Raw genomic sequence first — 19,301 nt, forward strand, 5'->3', positions numbered from 1 at the left:
TTCGGAATGAGGCATGCTTCACCTCCCTGCAAGAGTAATCATGGTGGTTGCAAACCGGCAGCCATAGATAATCATAGATGGGAAAGGACCCTGAGCCTCTAGTCTGTTTTGCTGGCCTCCATGGTTGGGGTTGGGGATTGGAAAAGAGTCATCATTGTTTTCTTGGATTTGGACAGGAGCCCAGAAATACCTAGAAGCCTGGGAGAAAGTTCTGAGCTGCCTTTGCTTGGAGGTGCAGGTGGGAGTCTAAACCTTTCTCCGTTCGGCCTCTAGGCTCTACTTCACTATGCCAGCAGACACTGTGTGTGGGCCAGCAGGCTGGCAGCCTGGGGCTGGAGGATGTGGGAGCAGGTGGGAAAGACAAATGCCAAAGCCCCGAGGAAGAAGACATGAGCTGGGCTACTGGGAATGGAGCCCTGGGGCCAGATGGATTTGGAGTGAATAACTGGTGCTGCCCTACTCCTTCTAGAGCAGGCTGAGTCTGTGTGCATTCACTTCTCATGGCATTGCACAGGACTCCTTAGAGCTGCTCTGTTCTGGAGCAGTCAGGATTTCTGAGATACTATAGGCATCTTGAGGCTGAAAGAACCCCCCAAACCTGGAAAATACATGAGAGTGGTAATACATCAGTTGAGTAAAGGCCACAAAGGCAAACATTGGGTGAATACATTCCGCCTCAGTGACCTAGCCCTGACCACGTGCCCTTGGAGGTAGAATCACCAAAACCATCATGGATCCCCTGCAGGGTTCTGAGGGTGCTACATGTATGCCATTGATGATCTCTCAAACATATTTCTGTGAGTCTCATGTTGCAGGTTCTAAATGAGGGGGTCTCATGGTAAGCGGTAAGACCCCAAGGGGGTCTCATGCTCTGTTATTCAGAAAGGCAAGATTCAGTCAAATGCTTGGATGGAGTCTTCTGACGGTTGGCTACTGAAGCAATCACGTCAGCCTAGCCCATGATCTAGGGGAAGATATTTTTTTCTTTTTGAGATAGAGTCCCACTCTGCCACCCAGGCCTCAAGCATAAGGGCATGATCATAGCTCACTGCAGCCTTGACTTCCCAGATTCAAGTGATCCTCCCACCTCAGCCTTTCAAGTAGCTGAGACTACAAGTACCTACCACCATACCTGGACAATTTTTACATTTTTTATAGAATTAGGGTCTCACTGTGTTGCCCAGGCTGGTCTCAAACTCCTGGCCTCAAAGCAATCCTTCCACCTCAACCTCCTAAAGTACTGGGGTTATAGGCCTGTGCCACTGTGTAGGGTAGACTCTTTTTTTTTTTTTTTTTTTTTTTTTTTTATTTGAGACAGCGTCTCCCTCTGTCGCCCAGGCTGGAGGGCAATGGCCTGATCTTGGCTCACTGCAACCTCTGCCTCCTGGTTTCAAGTGATTCTCCTGCCTCAGCCTCCCGAGTAGCTGGGACTACAGGCATGTGCCACCATGCCAGGCTAATTTTTTGTATTTTTAGTAGAGATGAGGTTTCACCGTGTTAGCCAAGATGGTCTCGATTTCCTGACCTCATGATCTGCCTACCTTGGCCTCCCAGAGTGCTGGGATTACAGGAGTGAGCCACTGCGCCTGGCCAGGGTAGGATTTTTAATGTTATATTTTGGGTCACAACGTGTTAATGGGCTGTGAAATCAATTTGGTGGATCCCAAAAGAAGAGAAGGAAGGAAGGGAGGGAGGGAAGGAGGGAGGGAGGGAGGGGAAAGAAAGAGAGAAAAAAAAGAAAGAAAGAGAGAGAAAGGAAGGAGGGAAGGAGGGATGGAGGAAGGAAGGAAAAGGGGATGGAGAAAATAATAGAAAACATTGTAGAACATCTTTGTATCAGGAAACTTACATATATTCCTGGGTAAACTAGGTCACGATAAAAACTTACTTCTTATTACAGGCTGCAGTTAAAAATTTGAAAAACACTGTCCTGGGAAGACCCCTTGGTGTGCTTTCATTGCTACAGCTTTTTACATTTATTCATTCTATTTTCACCATCTGGAACATAAATAAGGAGAATCATCCCTGATCCTTTTTGTCTTAACATGAGTTAGGAAATATAAATGTGTTAATTTTTCGGGACTCAATGTGTGTTTTAAACTCCTGACCTCGTGATCCACCCACCTCAGCCTCCCAATAATGTGCTTTTTTTAAAACAAAAAAACGAAAACAAAAAACAAGGGAACAAACTGAAAAGATGGGCTGGCCCCTTCTGTCTAACTCTGTGCCCGTGTCTCTCAGAATGTTCTCTGAGTGTTTACTGAAGAGAGGTTTCCCCTCAGTCCTACCGTGCCCATAACCATAAAATATTTGAGGGGGACAAAAGGGCCCTAAAAAGAGAAAAACAAACAGTTAGATGGGAGTGTTCCAGAGAGAGCTCAAAGGGCACATTTTTACCTGCAGAACAGCCTTTAGACAGCTCAAAAAACCCCTGTTCATGGAAACAGAGTCTCTGGGAGCCTCACAGGGACAGTGTGATCCACTCAAGCTCTGACACCATCGCAAGAGCTTCAGAGAGCATCAGTCAGCCTCAAGGACAGTTGCCAGGCTGCAGAAAAGGGAAGCCTAGAGATGAGGCTAGGCTGCAGTTCTGTGGCCTGACCACAGCCACAACTGCCTAGGCCATCCCCAGGTACCTGGAGCCTGGCAGAGAGGTCCGGAGGCCAGACCCTGCCTTTCTTTGGAGTCTCCAGAATGAAATGCACAGTAATGAAATAAATAAAATGAAATCCTCAGCCTAGCAACTCTGGAATCTTTCCATCAAAGTCAGATGCACCTGGAAGGGCTCTTTTGTTTCTATACAGATTGTTGAGTCTATAGCACTATAGCGGGGTATCTAGCACACCATCACACTTGGTTGGTATTAATTAAGCAAGTGCTTAGTAGATATTCCCTGATGTAATTTGGCAGAGATGAGTACTGACCAAAAACAATCTGTACATCCCAATAAAGACCACTACCCATCCCAGGGATAAGTGAGAATATGAGAAATGTTAACTTCAGGGAAAAGAAAAATTAATGTTTTCTGCAGTGGTTCTGGTACACGGTTTATAGAGAAGTCAAGATAGAGGAGTTCACAATTATTAGTTCTGTACTGCAGTAATGGTGCTTGTCATCAAGGCATCTAGAGAACAGGGTGTGAGACAGCAACCCAGCAACCTTCCTTTCTGGTTATATACCTGGTTAGGAAGAAGCAGGGTCCAGAGACAATTAGGGATCACATCAGAGCACAGGAGAAGTGAATCTTATATGATCTTGCTTTTCTACTTTCACAAAATAACCTTCCTTCTAAGAATAAAGCAGGTAAAAAAATCTATCTTTGTTCAATGTAAATACACGATGGTTCATTATCGGGTGCCAAACCATGCAATTCAGACAATGCCTGCTACAAAGACTAGAGAATTGACATCTCCTTTCAGCAGGTAGATGTCGGAAAAGCCTGATGGAATAAGCAGGACCTGAAACAGGAGAGAATCTGGAGAAGCGGATGAAAGAAAACAGTTCAGGAATTGGGGGAAGATGAGAAGAACATGGTTAGGGACAAGGTGATGGGGCTGATAACAGCATGTACTGGGGACTGTGATGACATCTATAATCTTGCCAGTTTGCCAAACACAGAACCTCTGAGCTCTCCAACTCTGTGAAAAGTGCATGGAACTTTTTTTTCTTTCTTTTTCTTTTTTTTTTTTTGAGAGGCAGCATGGAATAGCGGGATGTGCAGAGAGAAGACCTGGGTCCAATATCTCTGAGACTCCTCAACTGTAAAAACTTTGACAACTCTGCACATCAGTTGTACAATGGAGACAGTATTTTCTACTCTGCCTGTCTGAAAAGGCTGTGATGAAGATCAAGTAAGATATTCCAAAGAATTCTTTTTATACTATAAAGCAGTTTACACATGTGAATTACAAGTACCTCTCCTCCAACAAAGAGCTGTGAAAACAGACTAACAGTCAATTACTATGGAATACTTAGTATGCATCTTCCACCATCTTTTGATAAGGTTTATTTGCAAGATGTCAGGCCAATCAAGCACCACAAAAGTGACTTCTGAGTGCGCAACCTCTTCCAGAGGCTCATAGGACTTCCAGAGGATGTCCCAAGGTATTAGCAGTTGGAAATTTCCTCTTACGCTTTTCTTCCCATGAGAATCACCGCTAGCTTTCCCATGATGCTTTGGGCAAGGGGATTCTTTCTATTACTTCGTTACAGGTAGAGAATCCATCCTTTAGACTGGTAGGACCTCTAAAGGAGCACTTCATCTGTTTCTCAGAATAAATGGTCCATTCCCAAATTCAGCCAAACGATGTACCTCTCTTCTGTCTTTTGTTTGAGTCTTCTCAGAAAGTTTCCATGATACCTCCATAATGAACTATTTCTGTGATTAACAAACTTCCCTGTTGGAAGGTTCTTCCTTCTGTTTAATCTCAGTCTTTTTCTTTTAACCGTATTATTGAGTTGTGAGGGGCTGGTTATGATGCAATCCAGCATAGCTGTTTCAGAAATGGTTCAGAGACCATTGCACCAGCAGACTTGCTGGGCTCTAGCACTAGTCCTTCACTGATTAGCTGAGTTGTGTTGGGCAAATCACTTAATCTTTCTATGCCTCAATTTCCCACCTCTCACCTTGTCCCTCTGAGCCATGGTTTCCTCCTCTGTAAGGGGGGAATAGCGATATCTTCTCTGGCTAATCATCAACTGCTGGATGATTTTGTGGGCATTTCTATTCCAGAAGATTATGTTGTAATTACTACTTATTTATACATTCTCCCACTGAACAGTGAGTTCTAAGAAGGAGGGAACCCCATCTTTTTCACCTCTCCTCTGGCACCTAGAGCGGTGCCTAGCACACAGTCAAGGGAAGCAGAGAGTAACTTTTAGCCAAAATTTTCTGTGGTGTATTTTCCGCAGCCATTCACAATTCCACGTCACAGGATGTATTCTTTATCTCTCCCCTTCAGGTCGATGCCCGGCGGGGAAGGGGGAACTGGGGACTAGGGACCAGGGAAGCTAAGACTCAGCTCCCTTGGGTGAAATTCGCTACAGGCCGGGAACGTGGTCAGCCGCGGTCTCTGCTAAGGTGACATCGGTGGGAGCGATGATGCAACTCCAGTTTCCACTTCAGCCCCTCGGGATCTTTTACCCTCATCTGCGGGAGCAGGCTGAGCTTCCTGGCTTTCTGCAGCAGTAACACGATGGCGAGCGGCGCCCGGGATTTCCCACCCGTGCGGAGCGAGCCGCCGGTGCCCGTCGGCAGGCGCCCCCCAGCGTCCCGCGGGCGACGAAGTACTGGCCGGGTCAGCCCAGGTGGGGGTGACGCACCTGGCCCAGGCGTCCGCAGCAGGCTGGGTAGTACCACGGCAGGAAGGGTGCGGGGGCTGCATCCCCGATTAACGCAGGTTGAAGCGGGGATCTGCACCTATATATTCATCGACAACTCTGTCCCACAGGGGGCAGAAGCGAGCCTTGCCCTATGGACGACGGTCGATGAAAGTTTCACGAGGCAGAGTCTCTAAGGCGACAGCGGGGTGGATGATTCCAAGTCAAGCTGGGTTGCAGGGCAGACCGAACTCCAGGCAAGAGAGGACTGGACCTGTGGGCGGGGCAGAGGGCCGGGGCGGGGCCGGGGCGGGGCCTGCTCGAGGGGCGGGGCCAGGTGCTGGGCTGTCTCTGCTTGTCAAAAGGCGGCTGCCGAGCCGTGGGTGCCGGGAGCGCGGAACAGCTTGTCCACCCGCCGGCGGGACCAGGTGCGGACCCGGGAGCAGCACGGAAGGGGATCTCAGGATAGGGACTCGAGGTCGGGGCGTCGGGGGTACCGGGGCCTGAGTTCACGGGTGCGAGCATTAGAGTCTAAGTCTCAGCGGTAAACTTGGCGACTGAGATCCCGGCTGTTGTGCCATGAGGCTGGGACGCTAAGGGGGCACTGAGGTTTGAGAAAGCCGAAGTTCGTGGTGGCGGGCTGGGGAGGAGAGCGGCGACATCCTCAGTGCTTAGGCAGCTTAAAGGAGAAATGCTCCGCTAGCACCGGGCTCAGCACTTGGGCAACAAGAAGCATTTGTTTCCTTCCTCTGTTGGGGCGCCTTGGCATGGAGTGGAGGAACAAGAAAAGGAGTGATTGGCTGTCGATGGTGCTCATGGCTGCGGGAGTGGAGGGTGTGTAGCCTTATTTATCTTACAGGGCTCAGGTATGGTCACCTGCGATGGCGAGTTGGGTCTTTTAAGTAATTTTTTTCTTGATTTTTCTTTGAACTACCAATAATTTTAGACCTAAATGGCCCTGTTTTTCCAGGACAGCCTGTCAATAGATGTTCAGAGGAACTCAGGGGCAAGCATTTAAATGAGGAAGGGGCTCAAGGAGTGATTTCTGTTTGAGAAGCGAGGTGCCCTGTAGGTGGTGGTGAGGAAGATTCAGAAGTATCTAGGCGGAAACAGCCTGTGGTCTCCAGGGCCAGTGGACTACTGCCCCTCCTTCTCTTCACCCAGGGACCAGAGTCGGAGACCCAGCCTGGACTGGGGGAGCCTTGGATCTCCCAGCCCAGGCCCTTCTCTCAGCTCCTCCTCCTCCTCCTCCTGTTCTTCCTCCTCCTCCTCTATGCGTGCGGTGAGTGAGTCAGCCTCCTGTCTGGGTTCAGTTGCAGCCAAAGGGGCCAGAGCCCAGGCAAGCAATCGGGCAGGCATTTTCTGAGCATTGCAGAAGCTCTCCTGGGCAGAGTTCGGCTCTGCTCCAGCTCCCTGCTGGAAGGTGGTCTTCCTCATGGCAAGGGCTCAGACCCCAACACAGCAGTGATTATGGAATGGCAATGGGATGATTCCAGCAGGAGGTCTCTGTGAAGGGTTAGTGGCTTTGTGATAAATCCACATTTCATCTTTCTCCTAGGATCTCAGCACGGCAGGCTTTTCCAGCCTTTCATTCCATTTCTGCCTAGTGGTCTTGTTAGCGGCCCATCTCTGCTCTTGAAGTGGGTGAGCAGAAGAAATTGGGAAAGTCTGGGACTAGAGAAGTCATGGTGTTGGCAAGGAAGGTTTTAATCCAGGCTAGGGAGTGGGCTGGTTTGCTGAGGTAGAGATGGGTTATCTGAACACTGGAGCCTCAATTCTGTGAACTGAGAGTGTTGTGTGTTGAGAGGCCTTCTGCCATCCTTTCACTGTCCAAGTGCTGGAGGGAACTGTGGGTCTTTCTGAAACAGTTTCAGGGCTGGCATGCAGCCAGATCAGGAGGTGGTAAGACTGTGCATTTCTCCCTGGCTTTTGTTTTGGGTGCTAGAGATCCTTGAGCAGAAGTCGCCCTCCCTGCAGAGTTCATGGCCCCCACTCACTAACATCTCTGGACCTATTTGAGAAGAGTCCTGGGAGGCCAACCAGGCTGTGGGGCTGACTCAAACTGCAAAAAGCTGGGGAATTCACAGTCTGTGCTCTGGCTGGATCCCATGGCTTTGGGTTTGGCTGATCCTGATCAGCTGTGACTTGGACCCTTACCAAGCTAAAGAAGGAACTAGAAAATGGGGTAAGAAAGGAGGGGAAAAAATGATAGTTAGAAAGCTTCTCCAACCCTTTGCTCCTCTTCAGCAGAGGCCAAAAGACTTTGTTTGTATAAACATTATGGAAGGTTGGGTACTGTTTGGGGCGCCCTGATAATTTACGTTTATGGTTTCTCAGTCTTCTTCCCCTATTTGACCTCGGACCTGATCTCTTTTGTAACTAAGTCCCAGAGGAGGCTCCAAGAAGACCTTCTGGACACTTACACTCTACCCCTAGAACAGATAGCAGGTGTCCAAAGCCCAGGCTGTCAATGGAGAAAGGCTTGGGGCCAAGTGGGCTACATCAGGTGGTTTCTACATCAGGTGGTTATCTAAGACAGGAAAGGGAGTTTCCATTGTTTCATTCTGTCCTGGGTGGGATGGGCATCTGGAACCTCTGCTAGAAACTCGCTGTTGCCTGTGCAGCAGACAGGTCCTAGAAGCCAGAGAGCGAGAGACAGGAGGACCACCTGGTTGACGTTTGCTGTGTTGCTGAATAAGGAATTACAGGGCTCCAGCTTCCATATGTCCCTGCTGCAGTTCTGTTTTGGATGCAGGCAGAGGAAAGTAAAAAATTGACCGGATTTGATTAGGAGTCTCTTGTGCACCCAGCATGACTCCAGGCCCTCTGAGGGATGGCAGGAAGCAGAACTCACCAGACCAGCCCCTGACTCCAAGACGATTTGAGCCCCAGGGTGGGCAGCAGTTCTCAGGCTCTCCCTCCACTATTGTCCAGTTCTAAGAGGATCCAACCGGGCTAAAGCCAGCCTGGCTCTCACTCTAGGCCACCAAGCCTCGCTTCTTGTTCTGCTTCTCTCTGATTTGTCCCTAACCTTTTCCTGTGTCAGTGCCCTCCTGGATATGTGAGAAAGAGTCCCTGTGTAATGTATCTTGCAAACTGGGATACTTTTGAGAGTGAAAAGGGATGCCATGCATGGTTATACCAGGACAATGGACATAAACCCACACTGTCCAGGGAAAAATGGAACATTCATCATCCTAGTGATTGTATCACTCCAAACCCAACAGAGGTCATAGCAGTGATGAGGGGATGATGAGTTTGGGGGAGGCTTAATGCTCAAGGTAAAATAGGGGTAGCTTAATTCTGAGGATAGCCCCAACACCCCAGCTTGCTCCCTGGTGTTACCAGCTAATTTCCATCTTTTCCCTGAGGGCAGCAATGCCCCCACCCACCCTGTCCTGGGACCCAGCCCACCACTCGTGTGACTTCCCTTCACCCTTGACTTGTGACTGGCCTCACCTTTGGTTTTCCTGCCCCACCCCTACCTCAGACAGGGACAGGAAGGTCTGCCAACTCCTCTTCAGCTTCCTCCAGGGGAATTGGGTTTCATAGTGGAGCCAAGACTGGGCCTCACATTTCCTCTTCCCTCTTCCTCCATATCTGCAGCCTCCTCATTTTGCTCATTCAGCTTCCCAGACCCCTGGGGACCACAGTACCCCACAGAAAGTCCGGCTGTAAAGCAGGTTAGCAGCCAGGAAGGCAAAGGTAGGCAAACCTTGCCCACTCCGATAAAGGACATAGGTCACCTGTAACCAGGTTCTGGGGAAATGATAAGCAAAGTGGAGGCCAAAGCCAGGGAGAAGCTGCATAGCAGGAGACAGAGTCAGTTCCCAAGGACTCTACAGTTTAACTCTTTGGTCTGGTCTGATTATTAGGGAAATGGCCCAGGGTGGGGACAGGCTGTTCTTGCTCAATCCAAGTGACAGGCGTTGATGGCAGTGTCTGCATCCTACTGTGGTGACATGTGGAAGAGAAACTGTCCTGGCTTCTATGTCCTGGGTCCTTATGGTCCAGATGCAGAAGGCGGGCTCCCTGGAGAGTCCCCAGAGGTCCAGCATGTGGGTGATCGGGCAAAGGTGTGGAGGGAGCAGGGCAGCCACAATGACTGTGTGTGACTCTCGGTTATTCTGCCAGGAAGGAAGTCATTCTCATTGCCAACAAATGAAAAGGGCAAGTGAAGATATCTTGGGAAGTCATGGCTTTGAAGTGACTTGTGGGGAAAGGATGTGGCGAGGCTCCCTCCACACCAAGGCTGGCTGGAGGAGGATGAGGGTGTCTGGTTGGTGAATGGCTGGAGTGAAAGGCAGAAGCAGTTGGTGCTCTGTGAGTCGGAATGTATGTCACGCTTTTGCAAACCTGCCCTGCAGGTCCTGTGCCAAGGAATAGACTAAGCAGTGTTCTCAGAACCAGATGCCATACAAAGTCCTCATTCTGCACAGGGGAGAGTCCTGGTCCTGAGCAGGGTGTGGGCAGCTGCACCCGCGGGAAAGTGGAGTCTGGGCAGACTTGGAGGTTGGTTCCTGAGAAGCTGCTGTGTCTCACTGACCTTCTAATGACAACCTGAAGCTTGGAGGTGTTATGCAAGGTGGGACATTTCAGGCACTGTGGAGTACCCATGATGCCCAAGGCTTTGCTGTTGACACGTCCAGTGTGTGCCACCTGCTGGTACTGGCGTTGTAGCTTCAGCTACTTACTGAGCACTTATTTGGTTAACAGGTGCTGTGCTACGTGCCTCCCAGACCTATGACTAGGTCTTGTGAGACAGGAACCAGTTATGTTCCCTTTACAAATGAGGAAACGGAGTCTCCGTGAGGTTAATCTACATGCCAAGCTGTCATAGCCTGTGAGGAGGAGAGCCACGGCTCCCTCTTAGGTTTGCAGAAACCCGTGCTCTTAACCTGTCTGGAACTCTCCAGGGCACTTAGTGCCCTGCCTTGCACATTATAGGCCTGTAGTAAATGTTTGTGGGCAGCAAGTTTAGATGTACTAACTAGTTTGAGCAAGTTGACCTGAGAGCAGGCTTGGACTGCCCAAAGGTTACTTTGGGAACAGTGGCCTCTCAGAAGGAGGCTTCCTCTGCCAGCACTTTTAGATCTTGGTGCCTCTCTGGCAGTCTCAGGCACCTTCTCAGGTTAAGAACCACGAACAAGAACCCAAGAGAGGTAGGGTTGTGCAGAGAAATTGTGTGGAATCAAATATGACTCTAATAGTCTGAAAGGCAAATAAGAAGCAATCTTTCAAACGAGCCTCTTTATTGAATACCTACTGTGTACTAATTGTCCCATTGGCCAATGGGGAGCTATTCTCACCTTGCCTACCTTTTCCGCCTCCTGGCTATCCCTTAAGGACTCCTGAACCTGGCCCAGCTGGAAGGAGAAATGGACTCTAGCCTCCTCTGATAGCCTTGTGCCAGGCCCCGTGCCGACTGCTTTACTTGTCTCCTTTCATCCTCATAGCTTCTCTCAGGCGTAGGTACAGTTATTCTCTCTAGCAGGCATAGTGGAGAAACCAAGGTTTAAAGAGATGCAGTTACCTGCCCATGGCTGCAGAGTCAGCCTGTAACTGCTGCTATACACTGCTTGCCGACACTGGGCCTGGGCATACAAACCGCTCTGTCAGAGCCTGGAGACACAGGTGGAAGGAAGAGAAAATACTCAGCCTGGCCCATGCCCTGTGGGTCCCAGGGTTCCCTGGTAGATGACTAAAATTTTAGATAGTGCTGTTGGAAGCTAGCAGCCTGGCAAAATAGGAGAAACACAGGGTCTGAGTTAGATTCTTCTGTTCAAAGCTTGGCATGATCACTTTGTAGCTTGTGACCTTGGGCAAGTTTCCTAATCTCCCCGTATCTCAGTTTCCTTACTTGTAAACTGGGTATAATAATAGCTCCCTTGTAGGACTGTGTGAGGAGTCAATGAGGTAAGTCGAGTGCCTGGCACACAGTAGGCCCTTGAAAGGCACGTGTATTCAGTAGATACGAGCCAAGAGCCTACTGTGTGCCAGGTACTATTCAAGGCACTGGGGATTTAACAGCAGGGAAAAAGAGACTCTTGCACTTCTAGCCTAGAAGCCTATCCTTGTGAGAGGCCCTTTTAGAATTCAGGAATGGCTGTCCTGGCACCTGACTAAACTCAGATTTGGCAAATTGATTTCTCTGTCATTTGTTAGCTGATGAGCTTGCGACGGTTACTGAGCTTCTCTGCCACTTGGGTTCTTCAATTCCTTTTTGTTCATTTTTAAAAACTATGATATATCATGCACACAAGATTATATAATATACTTATGTATAGTTTAAAGAATCATATACTCTGGACCATGCGTGGTGGCTCATGCCTGTAATCCCGGCACTTTGGGAGGCTGAGGTGGGTGGATCATGATGTCAGGTTTTTGAGACCAGCCTGACCAACATGGTGAAACCCCGTCTCTACTAAAAATACAAAAATTAGCCAGGCAAGTTGGCACGCGCCTGTAATCCCAGCTATTCAAGAGACTGAGGTAGGAGAATCGCTTGAACCTGGGAGGCAGAGGTTGCAGTGAGCCGAAATCGTGTCACTGCACTCCAGCCTGGGGGACAGAGTGAGACTCCATCTCAAAAAATATATGTATGCTCTGTTCCTACCACCTAAGTTAAGAGTGGAACATTCACAGCACCTTAAAAGCCCCCTCTGCCTCTCCCCATTTGCATTCTCCTTCCTCACTCCCCACCCCAAAGCGAATTTTGGTTAACGGTTTTCTTGCTTTTCTTTGTGAGTTATCATCTAGGTGTGTTTTACAAAATACTATATAGTTTTATTTTACATGGCTTTGAAGTTCACATACATGTGTGTTCTCTGTGATGCACTTCTTTGAGTCAATATGAGTTTTCTGAGGTTCATCCATGTTGAGGCACAGCACTGCAGTTCATTAGTTTGCACTGCTGTGTAGCGTTCCATTGCAAAAATACACCACGATTCGTACATCCTCCTTCTCACTGATGGACATTTGGGTTGTTTCCAGTTGGGCTATTACAGTAGGACAGTACTGCTAGGGGTGTACATGCTATACCTGTCTTCCGGTGCATGAGAAACCCACAAGAACTTCTGTAGGGCACATACCTAAGGTTGGAATTTCTGGCTCCCATGGAATTCTATGCTTAGCATTGCTATAGAGTGCCAAACAGCTTTCCACAGTAGTTGTACCAGAAAAAACCACTCCTTTCAGTAGTGGACAAAAGTTTCCATTGTTCTCCATCCTTTTCAACACTTGATATAAGCTTCATTTCTAAAATGAAAAAGTTGTATTAGATGAGTTTCTATAGTTATAATGATTAGCCATGATAATTGTATTATTCATGATCTAGGGACCCAGTTTCTGACTCACGTGTGTGCTCTTCTGCTGCACTGTGCACAGGTGACCACATACGTGCTACAACCTGACTCTGAGAGCCCTGTGCTGGGCCTCCAGATGCAGTTGAAACCCTTCCTGTCTGGGCTTCCACGAGCAGTGCTTGAGGGATCCCACGGCTCTTCGTCCTCCCCAACACTAGGTGGTCTCTTCAGTTCAACCAAGAGCCTGGTGTCAGCACCGAGCGCATACTAGGTGCTCAATGAATACCTACTAAGTTGCATTTTCACTAAGTGGATTGGGAGGAATATATATTTTCCTTGGGCATCAATTTTGAGAAAAGGACATGGAAGTATAGGAACCATGAGTTTGCTAGCTAATCAAAGCACATGGAGCTGGAGCAGTGATAGATTCATGTCTGTCCTGGGCTTCTTGATCATTTAAGGGCTTCCGTGAGATGGGGTGAAGTTTAGTAGTCTCTACTGTCTATCTGTTCAGAGTCTGGCCTCATTCTTTGGCTTTCTGATTTGTTTAACCTGAGAAGCAGGGAGTAACTGGAGGGTTGGGGTGGAGGGAACAGAGGCAGTGCCATGGGGACAGGAGACAAATGCCTGTAGAGAATCCCTTTCCCTTTGAAAGTCAAACACCCTCCTCGGACTACTAGGGAAAAAACTTAACTACACTCAGTGTCCTGGTAGCCACATAAACAGCCGGATACTCATCATCCAGTCACCCACAAAGGACAAAGGAATGTGACTGGCTGGACAGTTGCATGGGCCACCCCAGCCCTCAACTTTGTAATTACCTATCCAGTCTGTGCCTGTCAGCTCCGGGCAGGCAGGTGCTTCTGCCTTGGGCCTCACCTTGGCTACCAGGCCTGTGCTGGGCTCAGGGACAGGGCTCTACCTTCTTCAGCCATCCCTCCACTCCTAACTCCACCCAGCGTCTCTTTCTATAACAACCTTTGACCCTTGTGAGGTTACTATATTATGTCATAGCTGACAATCATAATAACCAATGGTTATTATAACTCACTATGTTCCAGGCACTGTGTTAAATGTTTTTCATGCATTTTCTCATTTATGCCTCTCAATAATCCTACGAGGCTGGTAATATCATGCCCATTTTACAAAAGAGGAAACCAAGGTTCACAAAGATTAAGAGGCTGCATTTCTTTTCCAAAGACACTGAGCTGCTAAATCAGAACCAGAACTTAAATTCAGTCCTAAGTCCAAAATGCATGTTCTTTTTCTCACTTGCGCATTGCCTTTCCCTGCGGGGTCCTGGTCATTCAGCTCAGTCTTCCCTCCTCCCCTTCCTGTCTGAGGAGGGCTGTAAAAGATGCAGCAGGTGGAGCGAGGGTGAACGGGGCAGTTCCAAGCTGGCCAGGGAGATGCTGGAAAACACCTTCGGGGCAGAGTTCTTTGTTCCAAACGGCTCTGAATTTCAGGACTGCTGCCAGGGGCAGGAAGTGACTTCTGCCCAGCCTCTTTGGCAAGCACACTCATATCTTGGGTGCCATGATGTTAAGAAGTGGGGGAGGGGCTGCCTCAGGTAAAATTCCATTATAATGAACTCCATTTGAGATCAGACCAGCTTTGTTGAAATCACGTGCACAGCCTGGGAAACTGGAAATGGAGTGGAACTAATTTGTGGTTGGGTGTCTTTTAGTAAAGCCCCCCGAAAGGTTTGGAGACTAGAAGGAGCAAGAGAAAAGAGTCAGACCCACCCCCAGGTGCTCCTGAATGCCAAGCTCCTGCGTGGTCCTGGGCAGGCTTGGTGGGGAGAGCTTTGTGTGTAACTCCACCTGGCAGTGCTGTGAGTATCTCATTGTCCATTCCCCCTACTCTACTGTGAGCCCCAAGAACAGGTCTGAATCCCATCTCTGAAGTGCCCCTGCTCCACACAACAACTAACATGTCACAGATACACTCACTAGATGGTTTTTGTCTGTCGACCGGGTCCTTGAGCTAGAAAGGAGGGTCGAAGGGCAATTGCTTTGTGTTGTTAAATCGTCTTCAAAAACTGGGCTGCAACTCATACGAGTTCTCCTTAGTCATTGCAGCAATTGCACACAGTAGTAAGCACTAACATTGACTGAGCAGGTACGACATGCCAGGCACTGTGCTGAGCACTTGACACGATTATCTCCGGGACTCCTCACAGACCATGCAGTAGGTAGTGGTATTTTTCTCACTTCACAGGTGAGGAAGCAGAAGCTTAGAGAGTGCCTTTCATTGGTTCTGGTTGCACAGCTAGTGGTGGGGAGAATCCAGGGTTGGGAGCACCCAGGCCAGCTGCCTCCAGAACCTGCACTTCTAACTGTGAGCCCTGCTGTCACTGTGGGCTCGTTAGGGGGCCAGGGCCAGGTGGGTTATGAGTGAGGCTGGAAGGATTTAGACCCCATGAGATGGGCCAGAGAGTGCTGGTTGACGAGAGCAGCCCCTCTCGGCCCAGCAGGCTTCTCATAGGAGCTATGGCCCAGTGTGGCCAAATTACCCAACTTTCTCATAGAAAGCTGGACATTCAGGGTTTTTTTTCCCCCCAAAAAATGTAACCTCTTGATTTCTAAAACACTGACAGCCAATTTAAAAAATGTGTATTCACTGTTGGCGATGGGGGAGCATACATCACAGCCAGGTCTGCCCTGCAGGCTCAGGTGACTGTTGGCCGGGCTCGGTAGCTCACATCTGTAATCTCAGCACTTTGGGAGGTCACCTGAGGTCAGGAGTTTGAGACCAGCCTACCCAACGTGGTAAAACCCCGTCTCTACTAAAAATACAAAAATTAGCTGGGCATGATGGTGGGCGCCTGTAATCCTAGCTACTTAGGAGGCTGAGGCAGGAGAATCACTTGAACCCAGGAGGTGGAGGTTGCAGTGAGCTGAGATTGCACCACTGCCCTCCAGCCTGGGCAACAAGAGTGAGACCCCATCTCAAAAACAAACAACAACAACAAAAAAAAAAACAGGTGACTGTTACAGAGTGGGATAGGAAAAACTCTGTTCATGTAGAATTCCTTACTAATGTACTAGAGAAGGTACTCCTCCCAGCATATGATAATAGCTTTATAATACAGAGTGTTTCTTCCTTGTAAGTTAGAAAGAAACCTTTCAGAATAAGATATTCCAAGAATATATTCCCCTCCTTTCCTTTCTCCCCTCCTCCTTCTCTCCCTCCCGTACTCTGTCTTCTCAGGAAGGTATTTCCCCATGAGTATTAGAAGAAAAGTCATGTGAGAAAAATTGAAAGGAAACTAACAGAGGATAGGGTCTTAAGGCAAAAAAAACCCAAAAAATGTGGAAAGTCTGGGCTTGGTAGACAGGGAATGAATGACGCTCCGCATGCATTTTATGTGAAGTCCTCGCTGCACTTGGGCTCCCCGAGGCTGTGAGGGCCTCATGCTGGCAGAAATCATCCTCCGTGCAATCAGTCATTGACGTGTTTTTTCACAGCCTTCCCCTTTTTACCTGAATTTGTTCCTCTTCCTCTCCTACTCTTAAATACCTGAAAAAATAATAATAAGGAAATAGCTAATATTTTTATAGAGTGTAACAATTTCTATAACACATTTAAAATATTTATCTCAGTGGACACAACAATCATATAGAACCTCCTTTTGGAGGCTTGGTAAAGTAGCTGTGTCTTCTTCTTCTTCTGTATTCTGTAAGAGTTGTAGCCATGGAGGATGGAAACCCCTGGCTCCCACGGGCCTTCCCTATCCTGTCGCCCTCATGTCCCACGTGGATCCACAGGTGGAGGCAGGTGTGGCAGACAGTTACTCTAAGCCCTTGACTAAGGTCCCACCTCTATAAATTCTGGTGCCAGCAAGAGTGCGCAGTGGACATGGGAAAGGCCCTAAATGGTTAGTGGCCCTAGACAGTGGCCTGAGGCCAGCCTCCCTGGCCCCACCCCACCTGTCACTCTGAGCTATTGTTCCAAAAGCTGGCCAGAAAATAGCTCACTGGGGGAATTATTTGCATCTCTGTTAAACTTCAATCCTGGGCTACTGACCAGCCTGGCTGCAGAATTATTTTTCAAGTCAGGGGGACTTCTGGGAAAAGTAAGGGTGGAGGAGTGAAGGGAAGCAGTGGGCATCTGCCCCCAGGGCAGAGATGGACCACGGCCACTGGCTTCTCCCCTAGGATGCTACCCATCCGCAGCCCACCTGGCAGCAACTCCAGCTGACCTCGCGCGGCCCAGCCTAGTCAGAGGAAAAGGGGTTTCACCCACAAGTCCTATAATTGAACCTAGTTTCCGAGCTAGTCCATCAAATTCCTTCTTGAAGGATGTCTGCCACTGCCAGAAAGAGTGTTGAGTGAAGGGAGCGGAACTTCTGCCAGCTGGTGCAGAGGCCCGGTGGGCAGCAGGCCTAGCTCAGGGCAGCTCGGTGGCTGCAGACAGCTGACCACCAGGCGGGAAAGAAGTTGCTTCTCTAGGGAAAGAGCTTGTTCCTCTAGGGACTCTAAGTTTAGCTCCTCCTCTGTCCTGGGGCAGCACTTATGGAAAGTACTCTGCCGTTTAAATCTGTTCTGTATTTGCCCCCTGGCTACCAAAGAAAAACAAAGAAGAGGGAGATGGCCAATGGGTAGGGCTGGGGAAGGGGAATCATAGCTCCCATAGGGTTCACGGGTTAGATCGGAGGCAGCTGTTTCCTACCGCTTTGTGGCCCTGGGGAAGAATCCTCCAGACAGATTCTGATATTTGGCCTGAAACGTTGAACCAAGAGGGTTATTTTCAATTACAGCTCTGAGGGCAAGGCAAGGAAGGCTTGTGTTACGTCGGCCAGCAGTGAATTTGGACAGCCAGACTCATATAGGCACTGGCATATGCCTGTATGCATGGGAGACATTCCACACACGTCCATGGTGCATGCTGTTTGTGAACATCGTGTATTCTGCCTGATGCCTTTCCTTAGACAAATTCCTGGAAAGGAGCAAGTGACCTCGTTGACCAGAACACAGTGGGCTGAGTGGACTGGTGGCGGCAGGTTTGGGGATCCTGCGGCTGTGGGTAACTCACCTCTCTTTGTGCCCAGCAACCATTTCTGGCTACCCTGGACAGATTGATGAATTAAGTAAGGATTGCACTGGTGATATGGCAGCTGAGTCATTCACTAACCTCCCTTCCTTCCATCTGCCCTTATTGAATCATTTGTTCTTTCTTTGGATTTTCTCCCACAAAACCAATTATTTTTTCTTCAACTAGGCTGAATTTTTTAGGTCTCTCTCCTTTACCTCTCCCTTCTAGCTCAACTACTGATGGTCCTATTCCCAGGGTTAAGGATCTCCCTGAAGGGCTGTGGGGGACAATGGCTTTGTAGGTACCTCAGCCAGGACTTCAGCTGTGTGGCAGGAGAGGCCTGGGCATAGCTGACCTCTCGATGAAACAGTGAGAGAGGCCCCGCTGTGATTTTCTTCACCACACTCAAGGTGGATTGAGGTTGGAATGGGAATCTGAATGAGGTCTGAAAGTCTTCCGTTTCAATAAATCATGGCAATAATTTAAAATTCCTGATATTCAAGATTCACTGAGCTTAACTTGAAGAAGCAGAGGAAAGAGTGGAATGTCCTTCCTCAGGCCTCTGACACAAGCGTGGTCAGTTGGTGCATCTCTTCCTGGTGCCCTCTCCCTCTCTCCAGCCACATCGAATGAGTTTCTCTGTCCCAAACATGTTGTTTCCCTTTGGTTCTCAGCTTGCGCATGTGCAGGATTGTCTGCCTGGAGTGCTCCTTACGCCTCTTAACCACTGCCACATTAAACTCCTCTGCTCCTTCCTGTCTCCGTGGAGAGGTTGAGAGGGGACCGCCTCCGAAGAGCCTTCTCTTCTCTCCTCTCACTAAGACGAGGCAGGGGCAATCCCACACGCTCCCTTTAGACCTGGCACTTAGCTGGGTGGTAGCATGTGTCGTACTGAATTGGAGGTTCCTCACCCTGTGGACTGTAAGCTTCCAGAGGACAGGGCCTATTTGCTCACCACTGTGTCTCTCACTCCCAGTACAAACCTTGCTATGTGGTGCTTAAACATAGGCAGTGACTCCATCAGAGATAAGGCAGCAGAGGCCAGAATCATGCCCACCACAGTTTGAGGCCAAGAAGAAATGCTGCCACTTCCCTGGCCCTCCAGGGGGGTCCCCAAGAGGGACCCTACCCAGAAGGATGGCCAGAAGCCTGACCAAACAACTCCGGAAAAGCTTGTTAGGGGGAAGTCACTCTAATTAGAAACCGAGGAGCAGCTGGTGTCACCTTGGGGTGACTGCTGCTGCTCTCAATAGTGAATGGGGACCTCTCACATGGCCCAGGTCTTGAGAAGCTGCATGAATATTGCACAGGGGAAGTGTCGACGCCTCACTAGTAACCCGGAAGATGGAGAGGATACTTTTGGGCAAATCAGCCCTTTACGGGACCGAAGCTGCCTGGTGGAGAGGTAACCCAGCCCTGCCCATCCCAGAGGACCCTGGGGACCCTTCCCTGATTCTGACACCGGCTTCAGAATCTATCCCAGCATAAATGAATGGCCTTTCCAGGACTTTAAGAGCCGGGGCAGCCAGGAGTCCAGGCCCAGAGCCAAAGCCCACCCCATTGTCTAGGCCAAGGGGCATGGCGGGATCACACTTCTGCCAGGGCTTCTGCAGTTCTCACTGCCACCTCCTGGCTCCCGCT

General features: G+C 49.2%; 1 protein-coding gene across 2 annotated transcripts in view; it reads left to right on the forward strand.

Annotated features, from left to right (window-relative positions):
• The first annotated feature begins 5,670 nt into the window (after nucleotides 1–5,670).
• The window catches only part of VDR (vitamin D receptor), a 60,957-nt gene continuing 47,326 nt past the window's right edge, over nucleotides 5,671–19,301 (forward strand). Inside the window, exon 1 of one of the 2 annotated variants that reach the window (XM_064369868.1) lies at nucleotides 5,671–5,747. Coding sequence is in view for 1 of the 2 variants with exons in the window: in XM_064369869.1 (XP_064225939.1) it covers nucleotides 6,087–6,153 (67 nt within the window). In the remaining variant the exon portion in view is untranslated. Of the gene's footprint in view, nucleotides 5,748–6,086; nucleotides 6,154–19,301 lie in introns of those variants that run through there. The other variant, XM_064369869.1, reaches the window with a different exon arrangement.

The sequence above is a fragment of the Aotus nancymaae genome, unplaced genomic scaffold (assembly GCF_030222135.1).
Source record: "Aotus nancymaae isolate 86718 unplaced genomic scaffold, 86718_ANA_hifiasm-v0.15.2.pri h1tg000092l, whole genome shotgun sequence".
In the NCBI taxonomy this organism is placed as follows: Eukaryota; Metazoa; Chordata; class Mammalia; order Primates; family Aotidae; genus Aotus; species Aotus nancymaae.